We start from the raw sequence: 17,919 nt of genomic DNA on the forward strand, positions 1-17,919 counted from the left end.
CAACTAAGATGTTATGATTTTGGTTCAATGTATATTTAAACTAATGAATCCTTAACTTTGAAATCAGTGTGATTAACTTTTTGCCTTTTACAAAGAAAAACTGGATTCAAAATACAAAAAAACCTCATACATTACACTTGAAATATTGTTAAAAATGTAATTGTTATTGATTTACCTCTGAAAAAAATTTATAAAATAGCAAAATATATTTAGTCAAATCAAGTCACCTTTATTTATATAGCGCTTTTAACAATACAGATTGTGTCAAAGCACTTAACAGTATCAAATTGGAGGACAGAGTGTCAGTAATGTATAATGATGAGATTAAACATTCAATTTTCACTCAATCATTTACAATGTATATGTAAGCAAAATCTTAATAGATCAATATAACCCTTCTAATTAAATTATTATTACAGTGTTTCGGTAGTGACAAATTTGGGGAGAGGACAAATATTCCAAAACTTTTTGAAAAAACTGCACAATTACTAGAAATGTGTACCTTGGATATTGTACAATTTGCATACATACACTTTTTTTTTCTTTTTTTTAAAATAGATAGAAAAAATAATATACAGTGGAGATCAAAATTAGCGAATCCATAATCATTTATTATGGAAATATTGAATATAGTTAATCTCCATCAATCAAAATTTGAAAGAATATTAGCTGTGAGTATGCCACTGTTCTACTAATGTTTGACAAAATAACCAAGGCATTAAAAAAAACAACTTTATTTTGTAATCAAAATCAAAGTTCAGTAATCAAAATTAGAAAACACTAAAGGACTAAAGAAGATTACAACACCTGTTTTGGAGAGTTTTTGAATGACTTCAGCACATCTGTGGCCACAGGACATCACTAGTCTCTCACACTGCGCTGGTGTGATCTTGGTCCACTCTTCTTTCACAGTTCAGTGACTTAAGTGGGTTTCTTAGCCATTATTTTGTCAAACTCCTGCTGCAGAAAACATCCCCCAAACCAGGACACTTCCTCCTCCACATTTCACTAACTTCTTTACACATTCGGGGTTCAGTCTTTCCCCAGTTTGACAACGAACATAATGTTTCCCATCAGACCCAAATAAATTGCACTTGCTCTCAAGTGAACTTTGGACCAGTTCTTTCTCCACACAACATGCTCCTCAGCAAAGGTGAGCCTAGGCTTTTGATTCTTTCTGCTGAAGAGAGGCTTAGTCACCGAGAGGGCTTTCAGTCCAACTTCTATTAAACGTGCAGAGATGGATCCATACCCTGTTCATCACTGAATCCCCACCGAGTCTCTACATTATCCTGTCTTCTCGTGCATTTGTCTTACGTGGATGACCAGCCTTTTTGGGGTACTTGAATGAATTAGTGTCATTGTAATCCTGCAGTATTCGAGAAATCGCAGATTTGGAATGACCAGATTCTCTTGCAATGGCTGTAAGGATCATCCCTTGGCTTTCATCTGGACAACCTCCGTGTTGCAGGGTTTCAGTCAACTTAGAGCGGCCCGCCATCTTGCAATCTCAGTGAAAACTGAAGAAATGTTGCCAGTTTAATAGGGTTTGTTATAGGAAATTAGCACCAGGTGCCAAATTAACTCCAGTAAAAACATGGAGGTATGTTTTTTTTAAAATATCTCATTTAAGTCTTTTATACTGTGCTTCAGAATATAATTAATTTATGAAATATGCTTAACAAGTGCCCTTCTACTCCTCTTAGGATAAGTTCAAATTGGACTAAACAGTGACCTTGTCATTTAGAAAAGTGTATATTGCTCTCTAATTTTGATCTCCACTGTATATAAATCCAAATTTTTATCTCATAATTCAAATTTTTTGCCTCACACTTTATTGATATAATCTCAAAATTCCAAGATATAAATCCAGCATTGCAAAATAACTCAGAATTCTATAACTTTTTAGATGAGTTTATCTCGCAGTTCAGACTTTCTTTCTCTGAATTCTGTTTTTTTTTTTTTCTGCAATGGAATATAAAATAATTGTTTTTTAAAGTAAAGCTCTCTTAAGCTCTCTTATAATTAAAGGAAATGCCCGTAACCCTAATGGATCTGGCAGAAAATTACCAGTATATTTTCCTCTATCAGTATATTTTTTCTACTTACAGTGTACAAATAACAGTTACAATTGTCTCTACATAATAAACTACAATGAAAGAAATTGTTTTAACATCTAAACACACACTTTACCTTTAAGGCTTTGATCACCGATCTACACAAAGAACTACAGACCTGCAAGCGCACGCTCTTTTCTAGCTGACAGGTTTCTGAGAGACTTTACATTACTTCACATGTGGGTGCCAGCCAACACAAACTATACCTCAGTCAAAACTGACATCTAACCTGAAGGCAGGCATTAAGTGAAGACATGCTTGTCTCAACTACAGATGATATTCTGCAGCTGAGGTAATATTTTTTGAGTTTGACTACTACAGTTACCATGATACACTTGTCAAAACACAGGTAACATTCAGTTGGTATTATCCTATGGGATCTGTCAAATTATTTGGATCATGTGACTCAAACCACTATAGTACACTGACACCAAATAGCACCCCAGGAAAACACATTCTAAATTTAAACGCAAGTGTAAAGAGTATGTTTAACGTAAACATATGACATTTGGAATTTAGAATGAAAAGAGGTTTTAAGGCCACAAGAGGGCACCACTACACTAACTATACACAAAGGGGAAAAAAGTTGTAAATACTGTAAAGTAAATATGTAAATACTGAAGAGTCTGATCATTATTGCAGTGATTGATATGTTTCTGACATGTTGTATGTTTTCCGAGTTGTTTTCCAAAAGTCCAGCTTTTCATTTCTTAAACAACCCTGTTGGAAAATGTATATTCCAGGATGACAATATCAAGTTTTATTGGACCCAAATTGTGATATAGTGGTTCAGTGAGCATAAGCAACCATTTTTCACATATGAATCGGCCACCAATGAAGTTTGCTGTCAATATTTTATCTACGAAAATTTTTTCCTTTTTTTTCAGCAAGGATGCATTAAATTGAGGTGAAGACACTTATACTGTTACAAAAGATTTATATATATATATATTTTAAATGCTGTCCTTTTAAACTTTCATCCTGAAAAAAAAAACATGTTTTCCACAAAAATATGAAGCAGCACAACTGTTTTCAACATTGATAATAACAAGAAATGTTTCTTGAGTATGAAATCAGCATACCAGACTGATTTCTGAAGGATCATGTGACACTGAAACTGGAGTAATGATGCTGAAAATTCAGCCTTAACATCACAGGATTAAATATAAAAAATTAAACAGACATCAGTTCTTTCAGATAATATTTCACAATATTACTATTTTACTATAATTTCGATCAAATAAATGTTGCATTGGTGAGCATAATATACTTTCTTCAAAATCTTACCAAGCCTAAACATTTGAACAGCATGGTAACAGATAACCTTATTAATGTAAAGTACTAAAAAATGTCCTAAACCTCTGATGCCACCCAACAAAGACCGACAGTGAGACGTCCAGCTCACATAGCAGTATGACATATGTCTTCCTGTCGACAGGGTCAGATTCTAACAAGCCCACATCTGGCCCAAAACAAGCAAACGGTGCTACTCATCTCTTCCACATTGTGTTAGTGTAGGGACAAGAGGTCAGGAGAGAAAGCGGGAGTTGCATTACACAAGCCGCAAGAAATGCTCATCCAATTACTACTGCTTGTTTTGTATGGCCAAAGCATGACATAGTCTCTGAATCTCGCAGTGTAAATAAGGAACTGAATATGTGTTTGTGCAATTAAGATAGGCATCAAAAGATATACAAAACAAGAAAAAGACTTGATCAAAGCGGTATAGAGAATAAAGATGAGCAATGCAGGTAGTCTGCTCACTGTATGTGTGTGTGTAAGAGAAATAGAGGAAACAGACAGCAAGATTATTCAAGGTGAGCACTATCATGAAAAACATCTCAAATACAAAGTTTACACGACAACAGCTAAAATGAGGTAAACCTCCAAAAATCCTTAAGCTCTTCTCCTTTTGTGAAATAAAAAAACAACAACAGCACCTTTATAGGGACATCACAGTTAACTAAAGATATAACCATGAACAAGATTTTGTTACTTGAAATAAACCGAAACAAGTTGGTTTGTGTATACAGTATATAAATATAATTTATTATATTCTTCGTATTATTATTTGTATTATATTTAGATTTATTATAATATATATATATATATATATATAAAATTATTGTACTTATTTATTATATATATATATATATATATATATATATATATATATATATATAAGTTTTGATGTACCCAAATAACTAAAACTGAAATAAACCTTAATAATAAAAAAACACAAAACTAATAAAATACAATAGAAAATATGAATATATATGAATATGATAAATATTAAAATAAAAGCTCATTCTAATTATTAACAGCGACTATAATGTCTGAATGATGCAGGTAATTAAAAATAAGGTTTTCTTGAAACAAAACAAAATAAAATCACTTTTTGGGAAAATGTGCCCTGTTTTGCAAGATTTACTGATAAAATTGAGTGGCAGCATTTTCATATTTTAATATTTCACTGTTTGCAACTTCATAAATGTAAATAGCCAGATGATTTGTTCATTTTCAAATAACTTCTCCATTCAAAAAATAAATCATCTGGCCATCATACTGTGGCCAAAAAAAAGTTATGAACTTTACAATCACAACACAGACAAATACAATAAATATGATTGTACAGATTAAAAGTATTGAAACATAAATGTGCCTTTAAAAATACATTGCCTTTATCTATTTAATATAATTATAGTTGATGTGAAGCATATTTATATTTAATATATTCCTAAAACAATTGGAGTGGATGCTATTGCCACTCACCAGACACAGACTGGCGTTAAGTGTGTTAACTGTAGAGCATTTCTGGGCTTATGGTGGTGGGAGGTCATGCCGGTGGACAATACTACCGTTTGTCACTCTCAGCTTTTGTGTTATTCCAAGCAAACTCCCCGCTCTCCCGGGGCCAGTGCGTCCTCTTTCCCCGTCCCATTCTCTACCTCAACATGCCTCCCCCTTAACCACATCTCTCTCTCTGTCCGTGTCTCTCCTTCTTTCCCCTCTGCCCAGGACTGTGGGGTCACACAGAAGCACAGGGGCACAACAAACAAACAGCCATACAACAACGTGTGGGTCAGGAGAAGGAGCCGGGACCAAATATGTTGAAGTCATTAGCTCCACGGGGAGGGGGCCACCCACTCTGACCCGGCCTGACTATGGATCCTCCTCTTGCTTATGAACACATACCCCGGTGCCCTGGACCTCAGGGCTTACCCCAGCTTGACATCCAGGGATGATAGGAGACTAATACTGATATCTCGTTACACAATAAATCTCACTAAATTCTCAACTGACTGAGAATGAGGGGCAGAGCGGCTCAGTGTAGCGGTAATAAAAAGCTCAGTGTAAACTACTGCACATGCGTTTGTTGTAACTCAAATGCAGTATCTTTTTCTTAGTTTAAGGATAAATTCAAATATTCATCTTTTAAGATATGCAAAATGAAAATAAAAATAACAATGAATTACAAATCCAAAATTCAAGAGACTGAAAGTACGGAACCAATTTTCTTTTTTTTTTTTTTAGTAAATGTTTTGCAGTATATTATTTGTAGTTTATAGAGTAATTTCAAACTATATATATATATATATATATATATATATATAGTACATATGCGCGTGTGTGTGTGTGTGTGTGTGTGTGTGTGTGTGCATGCATATATATATATATATATATATATATATATATATACATTACAACCATTACAAAATCAGAATTCAATATAATGAAACTATGACATCAATACTCTACATATAAAAACTTTACAAATTTCAAGCAATATTACACACTATAAATATTCATCATGAATAGATACATGATAGGGTCCCACTTTATATTAGGTGGTCTTAACTTCGATACTTACATTTGAATTAATCATTTGGTACAATGCACTTATTGTGTACATACATGTTTTTACATTGTAATTATATTTTTAAATACCTGCATGTAATTACATCTGTTATTAATTTCTGTAATTACATTTATAATTACTCTGTTGACCCATCCCTTACACCTTAACCCACCCTTAAACCTACCCAAACCACCAAACCTGTCCCTAACCTTACCCGTATCCCACCTCAATAGCAGCAAAAATGTTTTGCAATACAATATGAACACAGTAAGTACATTGTACTTATTTTTGATGTAAGTACATAGTAGTTAAGGCCACCTAATATAAAGTGGGACCCATGATAGACAGATAGATAGATAGATAGATAGATAGATAGATAGATAGATAGATAGATAGATAGATAGATAGATAGATAGATCGATAGATAGATAGATAGATAGATAGATAGATAGATAGATAGATAGATAGATAGATAGATAGATAGATAGATAGATAGATTAATTATCTATCTATCTTAATTTTATTTTGCATATCTTGAAAGATATGTGTGAATATAAATATACAATATAAAAATAATGTGTATATAAATATGTATATGCATACACACACACACACACATATATATATAATTTTTATATTGTATATTTATTGTGTATTTTTGTATTGTACATTTATAATATTTTATATGTTTATATAAGATTGCGGTTGGGAGGACAGCTAAGTATCTCTACTGTGTAAAGTATGAAGACTTCGGGACAAGCAGCAGTTGTGTCTGGTGTCTGGCAGAATGATGGTCGGTGAAGACGTGTCTGTTTTCGCCATCAGCGAGCCTGGACCGATGACGTAGCACAGGACGCTCCTCCAATAGTGGAAGAGACGGCAGACTCACGCGCTACTTAAAGTCAAGCGGCTGAGCTGGAGAGTGAAAGTGCCAATTACTTACCCCGAGGAAGAAGACGCTTTATCCTTACCTTTATCAGGAATTTAGCAACGTAGATGGCGGCTTCAAACAAGCAGTTGACGTCGTTTTTCATAGAGGACATTTTATCCTTAAAAGAGGGTAAAAAAGAAGACTCCTGCCAATCTGAGAGCGACAGAGCCGACAGCACAGACGGACGAACAGGTACTGCACTGTGAAGACCATTTCTGAAGAGGTGCACCTCTAGCTAAGTTAGGAAAGATTAAGCAGTTATATCATTTGCATGTCAAACTAGTAGGCAGTTAGCTAGTTAGGCATGTAGGTAGTTTAGGTAAACTGAATATGTATGCCTTACGAAAATTAACTATTGGTTTTAGTATAGTAAAAGTGTAGTAACCATGTGTTTTTGTTTGTTTGTTTTCGTTTGTTTTTTTGGCAGATTGACTACCATTTGTATAACTACAGTTTTACTAGGCTACAAATACCATGGTTAGCCTACACTATAGTTAGTGTAGCAGAACAGTTAATTTGGTAATAACTACATTAACTGTTTTTTTTTGTTGTTGTTGTTGTTGTTTTTCGTTTGTTTGTTTGTTTTTTTGTAGTAAATCCATCGTTCGTTTTCGTAAGTTGGGCAGTTAAGTTAAAAGTAGACCTACCATTGTATCTGTAACGTACTCTGTCAGGTTTAGATATGTCCCGAGACCAGTTTTCCTGTGAGAAACTGTCCTTACGAAAATTAACCATGGTTTTATTGTAGTAAAAGCGTAGTAACCCTGTTTTTTGGCGTATTGATTACCATTTGTATAACCACAGTTTTACTACAAATACCATGATTAAACTACGGTTAGTCTAGCAAAACCATAGTTGATTTGTGGTTACCATGGTTTAACTACAGTAACCATGTTTATTTGGTTTTATTTGTAGTAAAACCATGGTTAATTTTCGTAAGGGGGTCTCTGTCAGGTTTAGATGTATTCTGAGACCAGTTTTCCTGTGAGAAACTGAGTTTAAACCCCTAAGTGTATCCTACTTACGTTCGCAGACTCGGAGGATGTGTCGGTTTGTCGGAGCCCTGAGGATAAATCAGAGTCCGCGGATTTGGCGGGAGGCGGCAGCGGCGGCGGCAGCGGGAAGAAGAAGCGGTCGCGCGCCGCGTTCACGCACCTGCAGGTGCTGGAGCTCGAGAAGAAGTTCAGCCGTCAGCGCTACCTGAGCGCGCCCGAGCGCGCGCACCTCGCGAGCGCGCTGCACCTGACGGAGACGCAGGTGAAGATCTGGTTCCAGAACAGGAGATATAAAACCAAGCGGAGGCAGCTAACGACAGACTTTCACAAATCCGACGCCACCGCTGTGGCTGCAGAAGAGGACTTCTTCAGAGCTTCACTTTTAGCGACGGTCTATAAATCATATCCATACCGGCCTTGCGTGTATGACTTGCACGGACTGAGTGTATGGAGACCAGCACTGTGATGGACATTAACATGGACTTTCTCAGATTATTGTGAATAATATTCTTTATTATTATGGTGATTTTTTAAAGTGTTGTACAGCTTTGTATTCTGTGAAATAAAATATTTTTTTTTTCAAAGGTGCATATGTGTGTGTTGCATCATGAGCTACAGGCTCAAAGTATTGTGGTCACTCCAATGACATTTTATTCAATCATCCCCATTTCATCTTCACCTTTTTTTATTTAATTCATAAATTTAAGAAGTCCAGGGAAGTATGAGCTTGCGCCTTCCATCATGAACAGAAAGCCACATTTCTTTATCTTGCATTTATCTCACTTATGTTAACGTGAACTTGTGAAATGCATTTTTGCCTTATCTGGTTAAACAGACTTAGAATAGGCCTACTTCTGACCTTTTACTTTAAAACGACTGAGGAACATAAAGAATATGGATCTAAGTGAACTGTAAGAAAAATAGTGCAACTAGCCTATATGCTATAATTCATTTGCATCGTTTTTAGCCATTAATTCACCAACACTTAAATAGTTACAAATTTGAGTGTGTTGGAAGCTCATAGCCTACATGTTTGTAATATGGCCTTCGATGAGCTTAATTTAACATTTTTGTGTTCTCTGAAGTTGTCATACTGTGGCTCTAATGTTTTTTCAATTGGATTTCAGTAAAAGTGTTCACACATACATCATTATTCTTTCAAAATAATAGCACTTCCTAATTCCTAAAAGCAGTCCATTGTTTAACAAGGATTGCAATTATTCTTCAGCCTGAACACTTGCCACGTTCACAAGCCATGCTAGCTGATAAATCAAGAAAGGATTCTCTTGTAAAACATGCAGGTCCGCTCAACATAGAAGTTTAACATTGCTACAAGAGATTGTGATCTCAAGCGCCCCTATCCTTCTTCCATTCAACTTAAGTTGACTTCAGCAGAGCGATAGTTTAAACCGCCTAGACCGGAGGTGGTCTGTTGTCTGAGGGATACAGGTAGGCTTCTCCTGGAAAGATGACACGATTTACCCTGTAAGAGATGTGGTCTAATCAGTGAGTCATGAAAACTCAAAAAAAAAAAAAAAAAAAAAGGATTGCTTAACCTGAATTCTAAACTGAAATAATAACTGAACCATTTTATGGTTTACTTTACACACAAAATCCACAACCTGGAATATGTTTGCAATACTTTTCCTTCAGGAAGCAACTGCCATGTAGGTCATCAATCACCTGTCTTTAAAAAGCTCTCAGGCATAACCAGACCTCTTTAGCTATTTCTACAAAGAAATGTCTCAGTATGTGGATTACATGAATAGCAGTAGGAAGTGTTTGTTACAGGGGTGTTAAAATGAGGCATGTATAAATATTTGGTAACACTTTTGGTTATGGTCTCATTATGTAGTTGCTTATTAGCATGCATATTACTATCATATTGGCTGTTTTTAGTACTTATAAAGCACATATTAATGCCTTATTATGCATATTTTAGATCCCTTGGTCTCTACCCAATACCTAAACCTTAATAACTATTAATAAGCAACAAATTAGGAGTTTATTAAGGCAAAAGTTGTAGTTAATAGTTAGTTAATGGCAGTTGGTCCCCAAACTAAAGTGTGACCAAATACGGTCCCACTTTATATTAGGTGGCCTTAACTACTATGTGCTTACATTTAAATTAATCATTTGATACAATGCACTTATTGTGTACATACATGTTTTTACATTGTACTTATATTTTAAAAAACACTTATGTTATTACATCTGTAATTCATTTTTGTAATTACATTTATAATTACACTGTTGACCCATCCCTTACACCTTAACCCACCCTTAAACCTACCCAGACCACCAAACCTGTCCCTAACCTTACCCGTATCCCACCTCAATAGCAGCAAAAGAGTTTTGCAATACAATATGACAACAATAAGTACATTGTACTTATTTTTTTATGTATATATATATATATATATACACACACACACACAAATATTTACTATACATTATATTATATTATATTATATTATATTATATTATATTATATTATATTATATTATATTATATTATATTATATTATATTATATTATATTATATTATATTATATTATATTATATTATATTATATTATATTATATTACATGCTACACACACACAAATGTATTGATTACCTGGCTGTATGGCTATTTAACAGATATTCATTAGCATATAATATAATATAATTAATATAATATAATTAATATAATATAATATAATATAATATAATATATAATATAATATAATATAATATAATATAATATATAATATAATATAATATAATATAATATAATATAATATAATATAATATAATATATAATATATATAATAAATATAATTAATATAATTAATATATGCTCTTGTCTTACTGAATAACTTTGCTGCAAGAATGTTTATTTTAAGCAACCGTTCCCATTTGTTGTATGACAGGTGGAAATTATTTATTATTTCAAACATCAGTCAGATGACAGAAATTCTCCACTTCCCAGTTGAAACGATTCAAACCAGTTTCAGCTATTATCTAAAACTCAAACCTGTCTGGTGGAGTCTGACTTTGACATCAAACTTGTTCTGGATTCGGCCCCTTTCTTTCAGTTGAAGCTTGCAGATCCACCCAAGCAGGGCATATCCACCCACATATTTCTATCTCCACAACAATGTCATGCCACTTAATAATAGTAATCTGTGTGGTGACATTGTTTTGGTTTGTGAGATAAGCGCGGCCTGTGATACAGGGGTCCTCCGTACAGAGTGCGGGTTCACCTAATGCCACCCACTTGGCTCGGCTCCAGAGAAACTCTGGAATTTTCAGCGTCAATCCATTTCTGTCTGTTCGTATCAATATCCTCACTTTACCAAAATATGTTCTCTGTTACACCCTAATTTACCCATCAAAGACTACATCTGATATTGTACACGTAAACACTTGGGAATTCATTGTGATGTCATGTGAAAACATTTATGGGATTGGTTTCAATGCCATTCTCTGTTAAATATGTTAAATATGTTAGTCAATTGGCAGAGAGATTGAAATGTGCGCTGTTGTTATTATTGTCGACAGAGTAACAAGAAAACCTTTAAGTCTTGAAAAAAGCCCAAAAATTGTGACTGACAGCTAAAGGGATAGTTCACTCAAAAAATTAATTTCTGTCATTATTAAGTCACCCATACGTTGTTACAAACATGAATGACTTTTGTTCTTCTGTGGTATACAAAAGGAGTCTTCCTGCCTCTGCTTTCCTTATAAGGACATTTCACTGCTTCTGACTTCTGACAATCTCCAAAGAAATAGAACAAAATAAAATATACAAGTGCTTTGGCAACTGAATGAATGAATGAATGAATAAAATATTTTAAAGAATCAAAAAATTATTCACTGATAATCTTCCTGCAGCTCTGAAATCTCATTCATGCAGGTTTATCACCATTGATTCTTGCCTGTGTAGTATATCTGTAGTATCATTACTGACTGCTAATTTATGTTTGTGAATAAATTTAATGGATAATGAGGTTTGAAAGCTGGATGGGAATATTTTCAATGAATACTGAAATCAAATCACACTGAAACTCACACAAAAGTATCATATGACTTTAAAAGTCTTGGAATATAGGTAAGGAGTCATATCACATATTACAGCTTTGTCATTTCTAAACAATAAATTAATTAAAAATTTAATTAAATTAAATTAAAAAAAAAAAACACACTGGGTTTGCCAGTGTAAATAATTACTTTGTGTGTGTGTGTGTGTGTGTGTGTGTGAACAACATCCAAGACCACAGTACCTGTACAGGCCTGCGTCACTCATGTCAAAGATAGCTGTTTTTCTCAGATGAACCTGCTGCCAAGCCACACCTTATTTATTCATTTTGTCTACTTGTCAAAATGCATTATGTAAAATGTTCTTACCCAGTAATTGCCAAAGTACTTGTCTACAGTACATAATTTATTGCCTTTCAACTTCAGTATGTTAATGACCGGTATTACTAGATTACTTGAGAGGAAATTGGAAACATTTATTTGAAGTCTTTGGTCTGCAAATGCTTGCTTGTGCCGATGTACTGTGGTGAACAAGAGATCTGAATTCTCGGCTCCGTTAAGTTTCTGAATCTCTACAGGTAGAGGTCAAAGTGGGTGGAGCTGCTGACCCCCAGGTGTGACGGATAACGAACAAAGCTCTCGATCATGACTCAGTCACCTCATCTAACACCTGCCAATCAAACTAGGCTGCACTCTCACGCAAGTACGGGTGGAGTTAACTGTTAGGCAAAACTTACTCCAGAATATATACTGCTCCATACTGAGCATTAAACAGCCTTGGCTATGAGAGGTGGTGAATTTGGTACTGTTATGTTTTTGAAAGAAGTCTCTTATGCTTACCAAGGCTGATTTTATTTGATTAAAAATACAGTGAAAACAGTATCATTGTGAAATGTTCAGTGCATCAGTGTCCCATGATCCTTCAGAAATCATTATCAATGTTGAAAACAATTGTGCTGCTTAATTTTTTGTATTAAGCATCCTATGATGACTAAAAAGATCGAAAGACCAGCACTTATTTAAAAATTAGATTTTTTTTATGTTAAAGGTGCCATAGAATGCATTGATGCAATATTTTAAATTGTTCTCTGATATCTACATAAAAGGTATGTGGCATAGGTAAAGGCAAAAATTCTCCAGAAACGGTTTTACATGTCCATTTACAACCCTAGGATTTCTCCCTAGAATGAAATGGTCTGTTATTACCTTATTTGGAAGGGTCATGAATAATAATGTTGAGCTCTGCTCTGATTGGCCATCTGAAAAACCCATCCCTGCACAGCCTGGAACATAACATTTATTTCCATGATCTGCCATTTTCGCTGTTGTCCTCGCTTGTTTCTTCACAATACCTGCAGAACTTCTGGTGGTTCGGCTGGCGGCTGGCCTAGAACTTGGGCGGGTATATGCAAATGTTGGGGGCGTAACTATTAGTGATCCCGACTGTTACGTCACAGTCGGTGTTATGTTCTGATTCGCCTATTTTTCAGTGAAAGTCTTTTGCATTCACGAGATTTACATAAGAAGAAGGAAACAATGGTGTTTGAGGCTCACGGTATGTCATTTCCATGTTCAGAACTCTTATTATTCAACTATGCCAAGGTAAACACACTTTTACTTTCTATGGCACCTTTAAAGTCTGACAAAGTGACTCATTATTAGATCAATTACGATCATAAGTTATTATGATCATAAATTAATTAATGTTAAATACCAGATGTCAAATAACAAACATACTTTCAATCTCAACACTGGATATAAACACGGAAGAAGAAGAAGTGTCTTTTCAGAAAGTATCTCAGCAATGCAATAAACTGTGCTTAAAATAGCCTGCAATTCTTAGCAAATTCTCAAAAATGATCTGAGCTTCAAATCAGCTATTTCAACATTGATTTTAAGGCTCTATGCATGTACTGTATGTCAACAATTGGCCATTTTCATTTTAGGAGAAACATCCGAGACAAAGTATTTTTATGATGCTTAAAAGAACTGCATTCTTCACATGCACGTCTCTTGAGCTATGAAAGAGAAACATTTGAGTAATGTTCCTCTGTACAGCTGCAATTGTACTGTTTCATGTGGCATTAAACTGAAATTCATTTTCAAGACAAGTGGCTGCGTCAAATTCTTGACAGTTTATGACTAGTTGACTGACTTCCAAAACACTGCCTAAGCCATCTCACATTTCACATTTATTCATCCAAACCATTACCCACTCAACAACAACATTTCAGATCATTTCCCCTGATCTCTCCTCAGTGTGGCGGTTCTCTAAGCGACGGCCTTTGGGAGGAAGATGCTGTAGTCTGCGTTTAGGGGTAAACAGGATTAAAACCTTTGGGTCCAACTGATCCAGTGTCTCAGCCACTTTGGCTCCATCATTAAAGGATTAGAAGTGTTGGAAACCCTGATAAAGAAGGTTCAGCTCCCTCTCTGTCTAGCACAGGTTTACACGCAGCCATTATCAGCCGAGTGACAGCACTTCTGGAGGGAGGGTGGCCCTCTCTGAGTGCGGATTAAGACATGTTGTTGTTTCCGTTATTCACATCCGTAACATCTGCAGGTTCAAGCCCTGAGTAATGTCTATTTGCAATACAATTAGAAACGAAGATAAAAATCTCTGGCAATATGGCAGATCTTGTAGTAATGCCAGCTTTGAAAAGCACAAATGTGACCCTGGACCACAAAACCAGTCTTAAGTCGCTGGGGTATATTTGCAGCAATAGCCAAAAATACATTGTATGGGTCAAAATTATCAATTTTTATTTTATGCCAAAAATCATTAGGATATTAAGTAAAGATCATGTTCCATGAAGATATTTTGTAAATTTCTTACCGTAAATATATCAAAACTTTTGATTAGTAATATGCTTCATTTGGACAATTTTAAAGGCGATTTTCTCAATATTTAGATTTTTTTTTTGCACCCTCAGATTCCAGATTTTCAGATAGTTGTAATCAATGGAAAGCTTATTTATTCAGCTTTCAGATGATGTATAAATCTCAATTTCGAACAATTGACACTGGTCAAGCTTATATAATAGTATGCAAATATATTATATTATATTATATTATATTATATTATATTATATTATATTATATTATATTATATTATATTATATTATATTATATTATATTATATTAATATTTAAAGCATAGAAAAATACCTTATATATATATATATATATATATATATATATATATACTGTATATATATATATATATATATATATTTGTTTTAATTTATATATTTATTTATATATTTATATACATGTATGTATGTATGTATGTGTGTGTGTGTGTGTGTGTGTATACATATGTATGTATGTATGTATGTATATATATACATATATATATATATATATGTATGTATGTATAAATTACAATAAGATAATTGTAAGGTATACTACAATAATGTCCCATTACTTAACATTAGTCAATGCATTAACTATCATTAACTAACAATGAGCAATACAGTCTTGTTACAGTATTTGTTAAACTTTGTTAATGTTAGTTAATAAAAATACAACCAGTCATCTTTAGTTCATGTTAGCTCTGGTCCATTAAATAATAAAACTTTTAATGCATTAGAAAATGTTGACATCAACATTAACTAAGAATATATATTTTTTTATTATTAGTTCAAGTTAGCATGCACACACACACACACACACACACACACACACACACACACACACATTATCAACAATTGTTGAAAACAGTTGTGCTGCTTAATTATAATTATTATTATTATTTTTATTATTTTTTTACCATAATACATGTTTTTCTGAATTCTTTGATGAATCGAAAGGTCAAAATAGCAGCATTTATTTATTTATGTGGGAACCAAAATCTTTTTTACATTTTTTTATTTTTTTCAAAAGGTCAAAAGAACAGCATTTTTTTTGTTTGTTTACTCATTCATTTATTTATTGTATTTTTTATTTTTATTTTTGGTAATAATATACTTCTTTACTGTCACTTCTTTTGAATTTAATGTAGAATAATTATAAATAATTATAAATGATAAAGTTTATAAAAGTATTAATTTTAATTATACTTTTAATTGATTATATATGAATTATAATTATTATTAAATCTTCTGTGTTTAGACTGTCTGAAGAATTGTTTCTGTCTTTTCATGTAAATCCAGAGTGACTCTCTTGTGTGGGTCATGCATTCTGGTGTTGAACTCCATGTTCGTACAAAAATACACTTCCTGCTGACTCTCTAAAGCATTTGCATGTAAAATGAATGTCTAAAAACAAACATTTTTGTAAAGAATCTAATATTAGTCAGTGATCAGCAAACAAATGTGATCCACTTCCTCTGTAGGAATGATATAGGATGGTTTTGTAACAGCACCGGCATGTTGAGTCTGAAAGATGAAGACAGAAACCTGTAAACAAGCTGATAAGGGTCAGCGGTGTAAGGTCTGCTTATGGGAAATACAGGTTTTAAACAGCTCATTGGCAAGCATTCAATGAACAAAACATTGCAATTTTCTTTGAAAAAGGAACTATTCTTAGATTGATGGCTAATTGTATTATTGATGGATGTTTCTCATCTGATTTCAGATACTCAGCATTCTATTGATTGTCTTGTTCTTCACTCACACCTTTCAAGACACTGAAGAAACACACCACATGACCAAAACATTTCGATGAGCCTCATTGTTGTTCTACTTTGCTTTTAGCACACACACCCTCTGTGAAAACACCACAGCCGATCTGAGCAGCAGGGCATCCTCACCTCTAATGAAGCTCTATTCAGTGATTGGGTGAGGTTGTCATTCTTTCCAGTGATGATTATTAGATATCGTTCCAGGGAACCACACCTGACCTGACTGTCAACATTGTCAACGTGTCCATTGTCACCTGTTCTGATGGGGAAAATCTGATGATAATCAGAAATCAGTGTAAGAAAATCAAGTTTGCTTGAAGCACAGAAGTGCCTGATGATGACCTCCTGTATCTGGCCATCTCTGCTTCATGAATAAGCCTATGCAGAACTCAGCACCAGAATGCCAGGGGGTTTCCAAGGGTGTTCTGGGTGGTTTCTAAGGGGTTCTTAGGGTGTCCTAGGTAGTTGCTTAGGTGGATCCTTTAGGGTGTTCTGAGTGGTTGCTTTGGGTTTCTATTGCATTCTGGGTGGTTTCTAAGGGGTTCTTAGGGTGTTCTGGATGGTTGCTTACTGGCACTTTCTATGGTGTTATAGGTGGTTGCTAGGGGGTTCCTTCCAGGGTGTTCTTAATTGTTGCTAAGGGGGTTTCTAGCTGGTTTAAGCTGGTATCAGAGTATGTGAGCAGAGTGGAGCGGCATGATTTCTGACTGGAGCAAGGAATGGATATTTTGAAAGTCAGAGCGTTGTGGTTTTCGCTCTTTCCGAGAGTGCTTCACTACCGCTCCATCACGAGCACAATTAATGCCAACAGCCCATAATATAACTGCATTTCATGAAGAATTCACGCATTAAACATCATAGCAAGCTTGACAGATATGTGGATCACTCAAATCAGAAAGAAGGTGAAGGTTATAATGACAGCGACGGACGAGTCCTCAAGGTTACATCTTAAGCATGTTTGTTTGTAGCATGTGGATACTCAATACTGATTGGTTGAATTCACGTTTTAAACAGTTTATTGTTCAGGTAGTTAATCTCCGCTCTAAACTAATGTGCTGCTACATTGCTGCACAGGCGCACACAACACATGAGCTTGCACATAATGTACAGATCATGTGAACATAGACACATTCAGGAGTGCAGAAAATTATTGTCAGCACTTTCCTGTGATTTGTCAGCTTAAAAATGGAAAGTTACAGCATATTCTTTCTGTTTCTGAAGTAATGTGAAAAGGGTCCATTATTGAATGCCGCTCACATACTCTGGCTGGTATACCTGGGTGGCCAGCTGTTCTCCCAGCCAGTTGAAAAATGCCCAAAACCCCTTTAAAACCACTCAACAAAACCAATCCAGGCTTAGGCCAAAGTGCAATAT

The 17,919-nt window shown here is 34.5% G+C and overlaps 1 protein-coding gene across 1 annotated transcript; it reads left to right on the forward strand.

Annotated features, from left to right (window-relative positions):
- Positions 1–6,199: 6,199 nt before the first annotated feature.
- Positions 6,200–10,194, forward strand: nkx3-1 (NK3 homeobox 1). Its single transcript, XM_058785048.1, has 2 exons — positions 6,200–7,099; positions 7,941–10,194. Exons 1-2 carry the CDS (start codon positions 6,973–6,975, stop codon positions 8,366–8,368), a joined length of 555 nt encoding a protein of 184 aa, XP_058641031.1. The 5' UTR covers positions 6,200–6,972; the 3' UTR covers positions 8,369–10,194.
- The last annotated feature ends 7,725 nt before the right edge of the window (positions 10,195–17,919 follow it).

This window comes from Onychostoma macrolepis, chromosome 08 (assembly GCF_012432095.1).
Source record: "Onychostoma macrolepis isolate SWU-2019 chromosome 08, ASM1243209v1, whole genome shotgun sequence".
In the NCBI taxonomy this organism is placed as follows: Eukaryota; Metazoa; Chordata; class Actinopteri; order Cypriniformes; family Cyprinidae; genus Onychostoma; species Onychostoma macrolepis.

Coding starts and splice junctions, on each gene's coding strand:
- nkx3-1 (XM_058785048.1), top strand. CDS start 6,973: ATGGCGGCTTCAAACAAGCAGTTGACGTCGTTTTTCATAGAGGACATT. Junction 7,100..7,940: donor CAGCACAGACGGACGAACAG/GTACTGCACTGT, acceptor TTACGTTCGCAG/ACTCGGAGGATGTGTCGGTT.